The sequence below is a fragment of the Heloderma suspectum genome, chromosome 3 (assembly GCF_057233095.1).
Source record: "Heloderma suspectum isolate Gila_16-S chromosome 3, 16-S_ref, whole genome shotgun sequence".
Taxonomy (NCBI): domain Eukaryota; kingdom Metazoa; phylum Chordata; class Lepidosauria; order Squamata; family Helodermatidae; genus Heloderma; species Heloderma suspectum.
In genome coordinates, this window is record NC_139460.1 from 250,130,578 (window position 1) to 250,145,493 (window position 14,916).

General features: G+C 41.7%; 1 protein-coding gene across 16 annotated transcripts in view; it reads right to left on the reverse strand.

Annotated features, from left to right (window-relative positions):
- Nucleotides 1-14,916, reverse strand: part of TCF7L2 (transcription factor 7 like 2) — a 256,898-nt gene that overhangs the window by 162,120 nt on the left and 79,862 nt on the right. Inside the window, exon 1 of one of the 16 annotated variants that reach the window (XM_084846197.1) lies at nucleotides 1-14,916. This exon is cut by the window's right edge and continues 42,358 nt beyond it. The exons of the other annotated variants lie outside the window; for them this stretch is intronic. Coding sequence (XP_084702323.1) covers nucleotides 1-96 — 96 coding nt within the window. The 5' untranslated portion in view covers nucleotides 97-14,916. 16 annotated transcript variants of the gene reach the window in all.

Below are 14,916 nucleotides of genomic sequence, written 5' to 3' on the forward strand. Positions count from 1 at the left end.
CTTCAGGGAAGTTATCCTGGGTGGTTTGCCATTACATGTGAACCAGGTCATTATGTCGTGATTGGAGAGTTGTCCAGCCAAACCATCTTTTCTCATTTTAAATTAAATACAAATTGATGCACCTGTAAAGGAAGAAATACACATTAGGACTGTTCAGCATTAGCTTCCAAGCATGTGGTATTCTTTGTGTGGCTCTCCACACCTGCTGGCCCCACCTTCTACATCTGCATGTCCACTGGCTCCACTCACAACATCCATACATTTACTGAATCATTGGAAAAAGAGAGCTATGGGTGTAAAGTTTCACGCACACAGGCGCTCTACCTAAATGTACAGGGTTCCTGACTAGATAAAGAGCCTACACGTGTACAACTGTATGTGTAGAGGCTCTCCTTTCTGATGGTCTGCTGAACACATAGATATCAGGGGAGTCTGGCATATGCAGCTCCGTCCCGTTCCCCCGCTCACATATACTGTACACATGGAAGCTAACAAGTGAAATCCTAATTAGCCTTGGTAAATGCATGTTCTCAAACTCATGGTTATGGAAGTAACATAAATGGGATTGCCATTGTAGTGGAGAACGGGTAGGCAGACAAATAGCTTATTAACTCTTCCCATGCACACTGATTTGTCTTGCACATCCCTCCACCATGACCATTTTCCTGCAACCACTCTTACTTCCCATCTTGGAGCTCAGCTGCAGTAAGAATGGCCTGGGGGACTTTTGCAGAAGACAATCTGCAGCCATTTGTGGGCACCTCCTGCTTGCCAAATCCTCATGAAAACCTCCACCCCAGCAGTAGTGCTACAAAGCAAACATGTTGTTCTAAGGGACGGTATGTGAGACTTTGAACAGTTCCCAAACCAATGAGGTCTAGGACCTGGGTGAGGTATTTCAGATGCTATTATACTTTCAATTACAATTTCTTGGAAAATCAGTTTTGCTTCACTAACACTGGTCTAAATTTTTATGATGGTATTACTTTATGATTTTATGCTGAAGAGATATGTTATTATATTAAGCAGTGTATAAGTATTACTAAATAAATAAATAAAATAATTACTTTCATGCTTAATTAATTCTTTTATTTAAAAACAATACTACAGGTAACTCTTTGTTGGCAGAATTAGGGATCATTTAAAAAAACCTAATCCAGTTTTCTCCAGGTGTTGAACAAATCATGATAACTGTAGCCATTTACCAGTTTCTGCTGAAATAGCAATTTTGAATGAATTGCTAAAAGATGCTCCCAGTAAACCCAGAAAAATTCATACTGAATTTCCTGTCACAGCCTTTGTGGCTTTCTCAGTGATTGGGTCTTCACTGTGACAAAGGGTTACGTCAAAACTATTCGTTCCAAATATTTCAGTAAGTCTCTCTCACACACATTAAAACCCAACAACCCAGGAACTTGCAAAATTCTTGCAAAATTCTCTCTTCCCCAGGGTCAGGAGCTCACAATAATAATAATAATAATAATAATAATAATAATAATAATAATAATAATAATAATAATACAAAAAACAGAACAACAAGCAGGATGCTTTAATACAGAAAATGTCATCTCAGTAAAACAGGGGTGAGAAGAAAACTTGGAAATTGCTGAGCTAATATTAAAACCAGAACCATTCTAGTCTCACAGGAGAAGGTGGGAATATTTTTAAAGTCCCAGAAGAAAACTTAAACTTTTCACTATGCTCTTATTCTGGTGTGCATTCTTTGTTGTAATCTTTTTTTAAGAGGAGAGAGAGAGAGGATGTGTGTGCACAGATGCCTTAAATTGATGCAAAAAGGTCAACCGTTCTTTTGGTTATTTTACGGGCTGTGAAACAAAACTTGTAGGGAGGGGAATCTATGTCAGATTGACCTTTGGAGGAGACCAGCTACTCCCCTCAATAATAATAATAAAATAATCTTGCTGCCTCAGCCAAAAACCTCCTGCCACTCAAGTATCATCTTGCTGTAACAAATTACTCCTAACCCAGGATTACAGCTCTTTCCAAATCCCTCCTAGAGAGCAGAGAAATAAACATTCCTTCCCAGGATTCAGGACCGGTTGTTTCCCCCATCAATAATCCGCCTCTCTATTTGCTTCTTCTACAACACTAGTCTGGGAGGCCAGCAAAACCATTTGCACCCATTTTAATTTCAACCCATAAACTTGTATGTCTCAGTTGTCCATGAGAAAAGTAAAAAATGAAGGCTGAAATCCTCACACAATGGTTAACTATCTCCCCACACTTGTGATTTGATAGGACACTACAGAAGTCTAATCCAAGTCCCATAACCTCCCTACCAATCACCACCAACCTAAATTCTTCTGCAATATTTTCAGATGAAAAAACAGCACTCAAGAGAAGGAAAATGAACCACAGGGAAAAGTAGGGTGGGGGGATAAAAATCATACAAACACTGATGTCCAGGAAAGCAACCCCCTTGTTTGCTGGTGTGTGTGTGTATTATATGTCTATTCCTTGTGCTGATCCCCCCCCCACACACACACACAAAACCGACAAAATAAAAAGAGCATGATTTGGATCAATACAGATTTAGGATAATTTAAGCTATATGGAGGGAGAGAGAACCCACTTTTCACACTGGGAAGGTTAATAGTTTATTTTTTCTGTATCTAAACGATTTCTACTGGAATGACAATAATCAGAAGGAATTTTGATATCTGTATACTGCTTGTTCTTAACAGAGATTATTTGTCCTAAACCCCTACAGAAGATAACAAATTCTATGAAGAAAAAGTAATGTTTTTAAAACCATTCAACTGACACTAAGGACAAAAGCACAAAACACACGGACACCTATGTATACTGCTGTTTTACTGAAAGAAGGGAATTTTAAATTAGTAGTGCACCTGTGTCAAATTTAGAGCATCTTTAACATCACCATTTTTAAAGTACAGGGTTAGTATAAACTTTTAATGGCATTTCATGCAAAAATTAAGTTGGCAACTGACCTTTTGCACTTTGGGAGTAAAACATTACACAGAAATGAGTTAAGTGGACTAAATGCAAACAGTGTCACCAAATACAAACATTAGGGTCTAAAACACGAAACCCATACAATTGTTTTGATTTGTTTCTGTTTCACTGCACTCTAAGCATTCTGTTAGATAAGATGCCAACACATGGGGGAGAAACATGGTTTAAAATGCAGTGTTTATTTTCCCTAGGTCTCACCTATATCTCCCAAAATAGAAGATGCCATAACAAAAAACAAGAGGGTGGAACGTTAAGGAGTATAATTAGGACTCCTCAATAGTTTACTTCTTGCGGACATTTCCTTCCCTGTGCCAAATATTTGTGGTACTGGATGAGAGGGACTCTGGCAGGGTGTAAGTGGTAGGGGAGGGTGAAAGCAACGTGAATAGCTCCTCTCTTGTACCAGACTGAAGAATGCCTAGCACATTGGCTCTGAGAACCTCCGACCACATTTTTCCCAGTAGACAAAACACCACCACAGGCATCTCAGCCACTAAGCCATGCCCACCAACTCCACTATCCCACAGTCTTCATCTATGGGCCAAACACTCCTAGCCCTTAGGCGACAACAAAGAGGTAATCTAAGGAGCCACTAGATTTGTAAAACCTTTAAATAACCTGAAATGATACACTTGTTCAGGTTTTAAATAGCTGATCCACAAGGTTACTTTTGATATTGATTTCTTATTTAAGAAATTGTGGTTTTCAGCAGTAGAAAATATGACACACCCCACTGTTCACGTTTCGTCATCATACAAACACAAGAGTGCAAACACACACACACACACTCACACAAATAAGATGGAAATGGAACCGTAATATACCTGTTTATTTTTAAAGCATCTTTTGCTTTAAATAACCTTACCACATAAAGGTTAAAACGAGAACTATTCAGCTACACTGACAGTACAGTCGATTCGCGGCAGCAAGGAGTACTGCTCAGTAAGGAGTATACATGTCAAATAAAATGATCAGGGCTCCAAGATGAAAGAGACAGTAACTGTTGCAGATGCAAACACATTGCCAATGGTTAAAAGGCCGGGGCCCTTTATGAAGGGAGGAAAGCACAACAATGGTGGAAATACTTTTTAGCACAACTGCTCAAAGTAATGTCTAATCCCTCCACATACATAGCTTACATGGTTGTGAATGCTGTTCCAAGGCTGTTCATATGGGTCCATATACAAAAGCTCAACTCCATCTCATTAACACAATCTCACTATCTCACCAACAGAGAGGGCATTTTAGTCACACCTCATCTAGAGCGACTGCAATTGCACTTCACTTATACCAAGCTGAACACATGGGAAAAGAAAGAACCTATGATTATATAGTACGATGCAGTCTGGCGATGATGGAAGTTGTAGTCCAACACATTGGGTGGGCACAAGTTGGAAAGGCTGATATAGTACTACAATTCGCCATGTTAGGATACAAAAAGTATGCCATTCATCATGAAGGCTAAATAATCATTAACAAGTTAGCAAAGGATTAAGACCACCAAATAATACTAACACTAATAACAACAACACCAAACACCAATTATAATAATAGTTGGCATTTAGCTTTTATTGTTCAATCCAACGCATGTCTACTCAGCCGTAAGCCCCATTAAGTCCAATGTGACCTACTCCCATTGTGTAATGCAGAGCTTTCCAAACTGTGTGCCGCGACACATTAGTGTGTCGGCGGCAGTGCGTAGGTGTGTCGCGCAAAATGCAGAAAATTGTGCAGAAGGGCACCGCAGAGCTCCCTTACTTGCATTTGCTTCCCTTGGCCCCTCCCCCGGAACTTCCTAAAGCAGCTAATGTTAAAGCAGCTAAGGCTTAGTTGCTTTAACATTAGCTGCTTTAGGATCATGTGGCGTCTTGACATAGGGCTCACGTGATTGGCAGTGTTGGAACAGTACGGGGAGGTAGAGGTGCGGGGCGAAGAGAGGGGAGGGGAGGTGCCACCCTGGGAGCAGAGCTTGGCCGACGCCGGTGTGGAGAAGTGGCAGTGGCCACTAGCCCTGCGAGATTTCGAGCGCGCCCTTCACGGACTTCTGCACCACGCTCCTGCGCGGCCAGGCCAGAGTAGCGTGCGGGTGGAAACGTCGCCTGGGACTGCACCAAGTGGGCCATCCGCCATCTTGGCCAGTCGGAACAGAGCTCAGTGGAGGCCAGAAGCCTCAGAATCAGCGTGCTCCCAATCACCTGGGCGAATGCAGCTGCAGGCTGTCACCCAGTCAACCCACCTGCTGCTGGCTGAAGGGAGGCCACCCTCACAAACCCAATGTGGCAAACAGCAAGCCACCCACCATGTGGCACTTATTATTTGATTTCTGCCATTTATTTTTATTTTTACTCTGCTGTAATTGTGGATTAACCACCCACCAGCAGTGTACCACTGGAGAGTGGTGGAACTGGACTCTGGACATAGGCATTGCAAATATTTACAGCAATATAGCCTTGTAGTGAGACATATATATTTACACCATTTTTGTTGGAGTTTTGCTTCTCTAGTTCATGTGTTTTTGCAGCTGAGCCCCTACCCGAGCCTATGTTTCCTAATACGTATTGTAAATACTTTAGTTAATTTTTCACATTTTCTTGCACATATTTACACACTGTTACTCATAAATGACAACAATGTATGTTATTATCTTACAAATCATATATTTTTAAAAATATAAATGAAAGGTTTTCATGAGATATGTTCTATCCCCATACAATTTGTTATTACAATTTATGTATGTGTCCGTATCTCTTATAACGGGTTAGTTTAACCTCCGGTTTGCTAGTAAAACTGAATTACCGTGTCACGAAATGATGCATGTCTAAAAAGTGTGTCACCAACATGAAAAGTCTGGAAAGCTCTGGTGTAATGGGATGTATATAGGATTGCAACCTTTGAATGTACAATGCACTCCTTGCTGTGATCCTTACAACAGCCCTATAAGGCAAGTCAGTATTATGATGTCCATATTGGAGATATAGATCTGAGCCCAAGAGAGTGGCTGGTCTAAGCCAGCTAGTACGTTCAGATGAGATTCAAACTGGGCACTTTTGATTCATAGATCAGTATCTTACCCACCATGCTGTACCAACTGTCTGTGTAGCTATTATTCCTCAAAGCCATTGTTGTTCATTTGTTCAGTCACTTCCAACTCTTCGTGACTTCATGGACCAGCCCATGCCAGAGCTTCCTGTCGGCCCTTGCCACGCCAAGCTCCCCCAAGGTCGAGTCTGTCACCTCCAGAATATCATCCATCCATCTTGCCTTTGGTCGGCCCCTCTTCCTTTTGCCTTCCACTTTCCCTAGCATCAGCATCTTCTCCAGGGTATCCTGTCTTCTCATGTGGTCAAAGTACTTCAGTTTTGCCTTTAATATCATTCCCTCAAGTGAGCAGTCTGGCTTTATTTCCTGGAGTATGGAATGGTTTGATCTTCTTGCAGTCCAAGGCACTCTCAGAATTTTCCTCCAGCACCACAGTTCAAAAGCATCTATCTTTCTTCGCTCAGCCTTCCTTATGGTCCAGCTCTCGCAGCCATAGGTTACTATGGGGAATACCATCACTTTAACTATGTGGACCTCTGTTGTCAGTGTGATGTCTCTGCTCTTCACTATTTTATCAAGATTTGTCACTGCTGTCCTCCCAAGAAGTAAACGTCTTCTGATTTCCTGCAGTAAATCAGCGTCTGCAGTAACCTTTGCACCTAGAAAGACAAAGTCTGTCACTGCCTCCATGTTTTCTCCCTCTATTTGCCAGTTATCAATCAAGCTGGTTGCCATAATCTTGGTTTTTTTTAGGTTTAACTGCAACCCAGCTTTTGCACTTGCTTCTTTCACCTTCGTCATAAGGTTCCTCAGCTCCTCCTCGCTTTCAGCCATCAAAGTGGTATCATCTGCATATCTGAGATTGTTACTATTTCTTCCAGCGATTTTAACTCCAGCCTTGGATTCATCAAGCCCAGCACGTCGCATGATGTGTTGTGTGTACAGGTACTGCCGTACTCCTTTCCCAACCTTAAACCAGTCTCTTGTTCCATGGTCTGTTCTTACCGTTGCTACTTGGTCGGTATATAGATTCCTCAGGAGGCAGACAAGATGATTTGGTATCCCCATACCACCAAGAACTTGCCACAATTTGTTATGATCCACACAGTCAAAGGCTTTAGAATAGTCGATAAAACAGAAATAGATGTTTTTGCTGAAATTTCCTGGCTTTCTCCATTATCTAGCGGATATTGGCAATTTGGTCTCTAGTTCCTCTGCCTTTTCTAAACCCAGCTTGTACATCTGGCAATTCTCGTTCCATGAATTGCTGAAGTCTACCTTGCAAGATCTTGAGCATTACCTTACTGGCATGTGAAATGAGTGCCACTGTTCGATAGTTTGAACATTCTTTAGTGTTTCCCTTTTTTTGGTATGGGGATATAAGTTGATTTTTTCCCATCTGGTGGCCATTCTTGTGTTTTCCAAATTTGCTGGCATATGGCATGCATCACCTTGACAGCATCATCTTGCAAGATTTTAAACAGTTCAGCTGGGATACCGTCGTCTCCTGCTGCCTTGTTATTAGCAATGCTTCTTAAGACCCATTCAACCTCACTCTTCAGGATGTCTGGCTCTAGCTCACTGACCACACCGTCAAATGTATCCCCGATGTTGTTCTCCTTCCTGTACAGATCTTCCGTATATTCTTGCCACCTTTTCTTGATCTCTTCTGCTTCTGTTAGGTCCTTGCCATCTTTGTTTCTGATCATACCCATTTTTGCCTGGAATTTACCTCCGATGTTTCTAATTTTCTGGAAGAAGTCTCTTGTCCTTCCTGTTCTATTATCTTCTTCCACTTCCGCGCATTGCTTGTTTAAAAATAATTCCTTATCTCTTCTGGCTAACCTCTGGAATTTTGCATTTAATGGGGCATATCTCCCCCTTTCACTGTTGTCTTTTGCTTTCCTTCTTTCTTGGGCTACTTCCAGTGTCTCAGCAGACAGCCATCTTGCCTTCTTGGTTTTCTTTTTCTTTGGGATGTCTCCTTGCAGCCTCCTGAACAATGTTGTGAACTTCTGTCCATAGTTCTTCCGGGACCCTGTCTACTAAATCTAGTCCCTTAAATCTATTCTTCACCTCCACTGCATATTCATGAGGAATATTAGTGAGCTCATATCTAACTGATCTGTGGGTCTTCCCTATTCTCTTTAGTCTGATTCTAAATTGTGCAATAAGAAGTTCAAAACCTCAAAACCATACAAAACTATAATACCCCCACCCCTTGTGTATCTCAAAAGCTTGCTCTGGGTTATATTCCCCCTATTCTCATGGGTTGGAATAGCCCTTAGTTTGATGCAGAAAACCCTTCAAGCACAGCTGTCAGAGTTGGACACATTGTGTCCACCAGGATAAGTGAACCCATGTCTGCTGACACCCCTAGGCACAGCCCCTGACATGGTGCACCCCTATAGCCCCATGAGGAAGGGTTCTGCCCACCCCATTCCGCTGACAGCCCCATTGGCTGTCCCAAGCAGGAAGCAGGCAACTCTGTCCCTTGGCCTACTAATCTCCCCTGACTTCTAACTGTATGGACTACAAAGCTATGTGCTTGTTAGGGAAGTCTGCCCCTAATGGCTGAAGACGTTACTGCAGCATTGAACCACATGGACACACATATTAATTCATCTTTAAAAAACAAAACAGCAGAGCTCCCTGCCCCACACAACTTACAAAGCCAAATCCTGGAGGGGAAAACAAAGTCCATAAATGCCTAACTCTTTACTATATGCACTGAATGGACAATCCTGAAAAACCATAAGCAAATCCAAGTAATGGTGAAATTCAAAAGATCAAGTGTACCAGAGTAGAAAGGGATAGGAGCTTTCAAGCAGAAACAAAGATTAAAGTGAAAAGTGTACTTGTACTGCTGCAAACCTTATTAAAGATCATGCTTTGGGAAACAGTTCTCAGCATGGACTTCTGTATGTATACCTGACAAAGATATCCAAAGCATTATAAAAGTAGAATTCATATGAGGAAAGACTCTAAAATATGGGAAACATTCAGACTTGCAAATATCCTTACTTTCCTATCCCAACTTTGAACATTCTGTCCAATCCAGCTTCCCAGGGAGAGCAATCCTATGCCCATTAGACACTGTCTAGAGGGCATAGGATTTTTCAGTTTACTGGCTCCAAGCTTGTAGGCAGTGCTCCAAGCTACAAAACCACACTCCCCCCTCCCTCCCCCTCGCAGGGAGAACTGCGGCAGCTCCCTCTCCATGCTCATAAAACGAAGAGCAGAGAGGGTGAAAAGGGAGCATTCCTGGGGGTGGAGGGGAGGAAACCACAAAATCCCCTTTACATTGCTTCCTATGGTGTCTCCAGGCCCCTTCCCTCCTCCTCTCCGAAGCCCCAGCTAGACACACGAAATCACACGTCTAGCCAAGAATGCAGAGCAGGTGGACCGTGGAGGAGAGGATCCCATCTGTGCTCCGCCTGACCTGCATTGGGTAGGCATCAGCCTCCAAGTTCAGGGGCTGACATCTATCTCAATAGGATTGCACCCTAATTGTGTTTCTGACCTCCTCTTGGATGGTCTTTCAATGTCTCAGATTGCATAAGGTGAAGACATTGCTTTCAGTTTTGCCCCACAAACCTTCTACATACCTCACTTGTCCACTGGAGTGAATATCAGCTCCATCATATCTAAGGCACATAACCACTATTCCACCCTATTCCTCACATCCAAGCCATTAATACCAGATCCTGTCACTTCTGTCTTTCCAGAAGTGACAGGATCTGGTATTCCAGTTCCAAGTTCCAAGACCTGCCATTCCCTCTCAATTCCTGGCTTAGACCATGTCCTGTACATTTCTTGTACTTGCTGACTTTTCTTCTTCTATGTCTCCTCTCTGGTCAATTCAGAAAACCTCAACTACATTTATAACTCTCTCTATTTCAAAGACTATGTCACACACACACACTCACACACTTTTGAAATCCCTGCTTTAACAACTTCCTGCTGCACTTTGTATAAACCTCAGGATACCAGTCCTTATTTAAAAGCTCTCTACTTCTCAGCTCCAGTGTGTCCTCCTCGTCTCCTTATACATCCCTTCTAAATCTCTCCACTCAAATAGATCTACTTTGTTTCTTGTGGCCTCTCCAATTTCTGTGCTGCTCCCAATGGTTGGAATTAACATCTCCTTCATCAGGATACCTCCCTCTTCTCAAATTCCTTAGCAAACTAACAAAGCTTTCCCTAAACCACCCTGCCCTAATCACTTTTTACTCCTCCATTACTATGTGATACTCTCCATCCTCTCCTCAAAATCCTTCACTGATTCCTCTTCCCACCACCTACCACTGTCTTCCAAAAATCTAGAGACCTTGTGTAGGGAAAGTGTTGCAACCAATATAAGTCAGAATAGCAGTGATTACGGTATTCTCCGCACCTAGTATACATTTGGCACTAGGTAAATCTACAGCAGTGGCAGAAAATGCTGAAAATTATTCTCACCTCCTTCACTCTCCATCCCAACTGCCAGCTCTCCCACATCTGGGAGCATCCAACCACCATTTCCTTTAACTGTGTGTGCAGCATAACTCAAGAGAGGAAAGGAATAGCCAATTAAAATTGCCCTTCCATGCTTTTATTCTGTTCTGGATTTGCTTGATAACAACAGTTGAAACCTGCCTAAATCAGAAAAAATAAGGGAAATTAGATAAAGAATAGCAGGGGGTGCCTGGTTCCTTAACTGGTCAGAACAAGCTTGGATAGGTCCTGCTCTCTCTGCATCCATATTTGTGCCTCCTGAATTTGTATTCTGTGAGCATGAGGAGTGTGTGCGCATGTGTGCATGCGTGTGGGTATGTGTGTTTCACACTTAAAATAGATGCACACACCAAATCAAATATTCTAGCTTTAAAATCTTAGTCGATGAATTATTTTAAGCTTTAACATGATTTAAAACTGGAGAAACTGTTGAGTTTCATAACAGCTGTTCAACCTCTCTTTTAATTTAAGCAACAACAACAACAAAATATTTTATTAGGAGGCAAGAGGAAAGGAAAAGGGGGGGGGGGAGAAATCGACTGCTCTACTAGCCAGAGGCACTTTGCAAGCAGGAAAGTAGAACTCAAGATGTGGGCAGGCCTCAGGTTTCAGTGCCTCAGGGCATATCCAAGACACACCAATGTATTTACTGAACAGCCAGTAAAGCAACAGCTCCAATCTTATAACATGATATAATCTTATATTTTATAAGAGTCCACAGTAAATTTTCAAGGTTCAAGCAGGGGGTACAATTGGTTAGGTGAAGCACAAAGGGGGCTTATTATCCACCTATCTATTAGAAGAGAAAATAACTTACATATGTGTAACCACAAATGAAGATAACTTAATCTCTCTCGCTCTCTCTCCAAAATAATTAGATACTAACTCCCAAACAGAAACATCTATTCCAGTCACTAGATGTGCAACAGAAAAAGATAACAGCTTCCAGTACACACACACACACACACACACTGCATGATACACTATCTGCATAATAACCTTTGTACTCAAAGATTTATATGTGTAGCACAAGGGCTCACATTAAGTACCTTTCAACTTAAAAAAGCACAACGTGCATCATCTGCTGTTTTGCACATATGGAGCTTACTTCTGACATGTATGTTATAACAGTTTTTAGTAAGGAATATTCAAAGATCTAATATTTGAGTTGCTAATCTGCTGAAAATTTTCCCTCAGGAAATACCATGGGAATTTACAGCATGCCATTTGCAGAATGTTAACTGTAGGGAGGGAAACAACCAGGCCTAACTGCCCTGCCTCCCCAAAATATCACTGCAGGAAGAGGTCATTGCTATCTGTGCCAAGTATCTGGCTTCCTCTAGTTATACACACACACACACACACACACACAAATAAATGAACAGAGATGATTAGTAGTACAAGTCTGCCGGCCTTCATAAAACATAGTCAAGGAAACTCAAGCACTTTGGGAATGCCAACATTTTCAGTCATGCACATGGGTGAACATTTTCCCATCCACAGAGTGTGTGATTGCTCAGCATTACCTACAGAGAATAAAATATATATATACAGGTAAGTGCTGCCCTTTATTGGATTGACCTGTATTGCCTAAGTAGGACAGTCTTGAATATTGTACAGCAGAACATCCCCAAAATCAGAATCTGTATTGCAACAGGTGATGAACTCAGCATACCTTACAGAGGAACATAGGACACTGCCTTTTACCTGGTCATATTGTTTGTCCATCTAGTCCAATATTGTGTACTCCGACTGGCAGCAGCTCTCTGGTGGAGGCTTTTCACATCAGTGCTACTGGATTCTTCCCCCCCGCCCCCTCCCCACACACTTTTCTTTTCTAACTGGAAATACCAGTGATTGAACCCTAGACCTCTACATGCAAAAACTCTCCTTGTAGTGCAAGGACAATAGGATACTATAGAGACAACAGACGGGTAAGAGAAGGGGAGACCTGAGCACAGGAAAGTTGACATCCCTGTGAAGATTCTCTCCTGGTTTCTGAGCCTTTACCGACCATGTTTCTCCTTCTTTTTCCCCATTCTTCATATTCATGAGGTCTAAAAACATGCAATTTAAAAAAGCAAAACACACAAGGAAATTCTCAGAATTCTGAAAGCAAGGTTAGAGCCTGTGCATATTCTTTTACAGTGTCTGAGGTGTAGCCCAGATTTGTGCAGACAGCCTTTTGACTACTATCTCCTGTATCTGACTACTTTCTCAACTACTGTGATGAGAAAGAGGAAATATCACAAGTGACAACCTAGCTGTGTAAATAGGATGGCCTGGTAGTGAAGCACAATATCTAGACAAGGCTGGTGGTTACTATGATCACTAAATGCCATGCCCACAATACCACATGAATCATTTCAGTCCTTTATTCCATAGTTTTCATGACTGCAGAAATTACATTTTTTTAAAAAGCTCGTCATTCATCGAAATGCAAATTAAGCCCCCCCCCCCTTTAATACACAACATTCGGGTCAATTTCCAGGGAAATGTTGCTGAATTGCCCGTGTTTACTACAGCTCCAGCAATGCAGCACAACCTTCAGTCAAGCTATTAACTTGAATGTTGAACTTCACAGCCTGGCTGTCTTTCTCAGCCATCCTTTTGATGTTACCTCCAAAGCAAAAGATCAAAGGCTCCAAGTGTGGTGAGGGGAAGTCCCAGGCTCTTAGGCTACCAGCCTGTGATATATGTTAAAATCCTGGCCAAAAAGAGAGCATAAGGGGGAGAAAAAAAGAGGAAAAGAAAGAAAAGAAAAGCCAGCAAATGAAAGCACCCAGGCAGGGCCAGCAATGTGACGAACTGGCACAATAATACTTAATTTAAAAACATGCTTGTAAAAATTCCACACAGAGCTGAATGTTTACACACATGCACACACGCACACACATGCACAGATACACACACGAGTTCTATCATCAACTGTATTTCTAATTGTGTGTTCAATATTACAATTTATCCACTTAACATTTTCATGTACTGCTTCAACTTGCAGTTATTTATTACTTTGTGGCCGAGAGGCCACCATTTAAAATCAGGATTTTAGTGCATAAGGGAGAACAAAAAACACATGGAGTGGGTAAGGGGAGAACCCAAAACACAAAATAGTACCCAGCCCCATGTAGGTGTTCACCTGTGACACAAAGGGGCGAAACCGGAGAGAGGATATGATCTGAAAGGGGTTTGTAATTGCGTTCAGTTGAATACATTTACAACCCTGTCAGTGATCAGGAACCCTGATAAGGCAGGATTCCTGAACATGGGAAGCTTTGTAACCAGGTTCCTCTTTCAGATCTTTGTGCAAAATGCACAAAGATCTCTAAGTGCAGTTGGCCATGTGGTGATGGGACAGGACTTGTGTGCCCACCCACATTCCCTCTCCAGTTGCAGGAGAACCCCAGTGATGGCTCCTCTTTTATTTACAGTAAAAACAGATAGGCTGCAGCTAAGGCAGTTTTGAGCTTTCTAACCAACACTACCTGAAGAATCTTTCCAATTAACAGAATCCAGGTACGCAAATAAAACAAGGTGACAAAAGATGATGAGGGTTTCTCTGGTATTATCAAAATCAAAAGAGTACATAAATATTTGGTTGATTAGGGAAAGAACACTGTTCAAGTTTTTTGGGGACAACATTGACCAGATGCTGGAAGACAGAACCATCACTGGGAAGCAAGAAACTGCCAATAGCAAGATACAAAGTCATGGTACAGCGCATTCCAGTTGTATGTTATCTTCTACTTTAGGTGCCAGATTCTACCAGTCAAAAGGCAATAACATTTTGCCACATATGGCAAAGCTTGAACACAGCAATCAAAATTAGTTCAAATATATATCCAGCATAGGTAAGGTACATTATGTACATTTCAAGAAACACAGGTGCACCTATGACTAATATTTTGAAGAGGGGTAGCGCCTAAGTCTGTTGCAGCAAAAACAACAAAGAGTCTTGGGGCACAACAAATTTATTCAGGTATAAGCTTTCATGGGCACTGTTCACTTCATCAGATGCATATTTTGGAGGGAACATGTATGAAATCAGTAGGTTTTCAACTAGGAATGGCCATGCAATCTTATGTCATACTTGTTGAACAAAACAAATGGCATTGCTCCTGTACAATACCTGTTTAGAAAGTATACTGCTTTGTAAATGCAATATAATATACCAGTCACCTAAGAAAGTTTGCGATACCTGATTCAAGTCAGAGCCTAAATCCCATACATGCTATCTAATTAATTTGTAATAAGGTTGCCATGGCCCATACATTAGAATTGTATGTCTGATCACCCTTGACATCACCATAATATTGGCACAGCAATAGTTCCTGCATTGGAATAGGTACAACTATACAGACAGATCTGAGGCATATCTTTTGT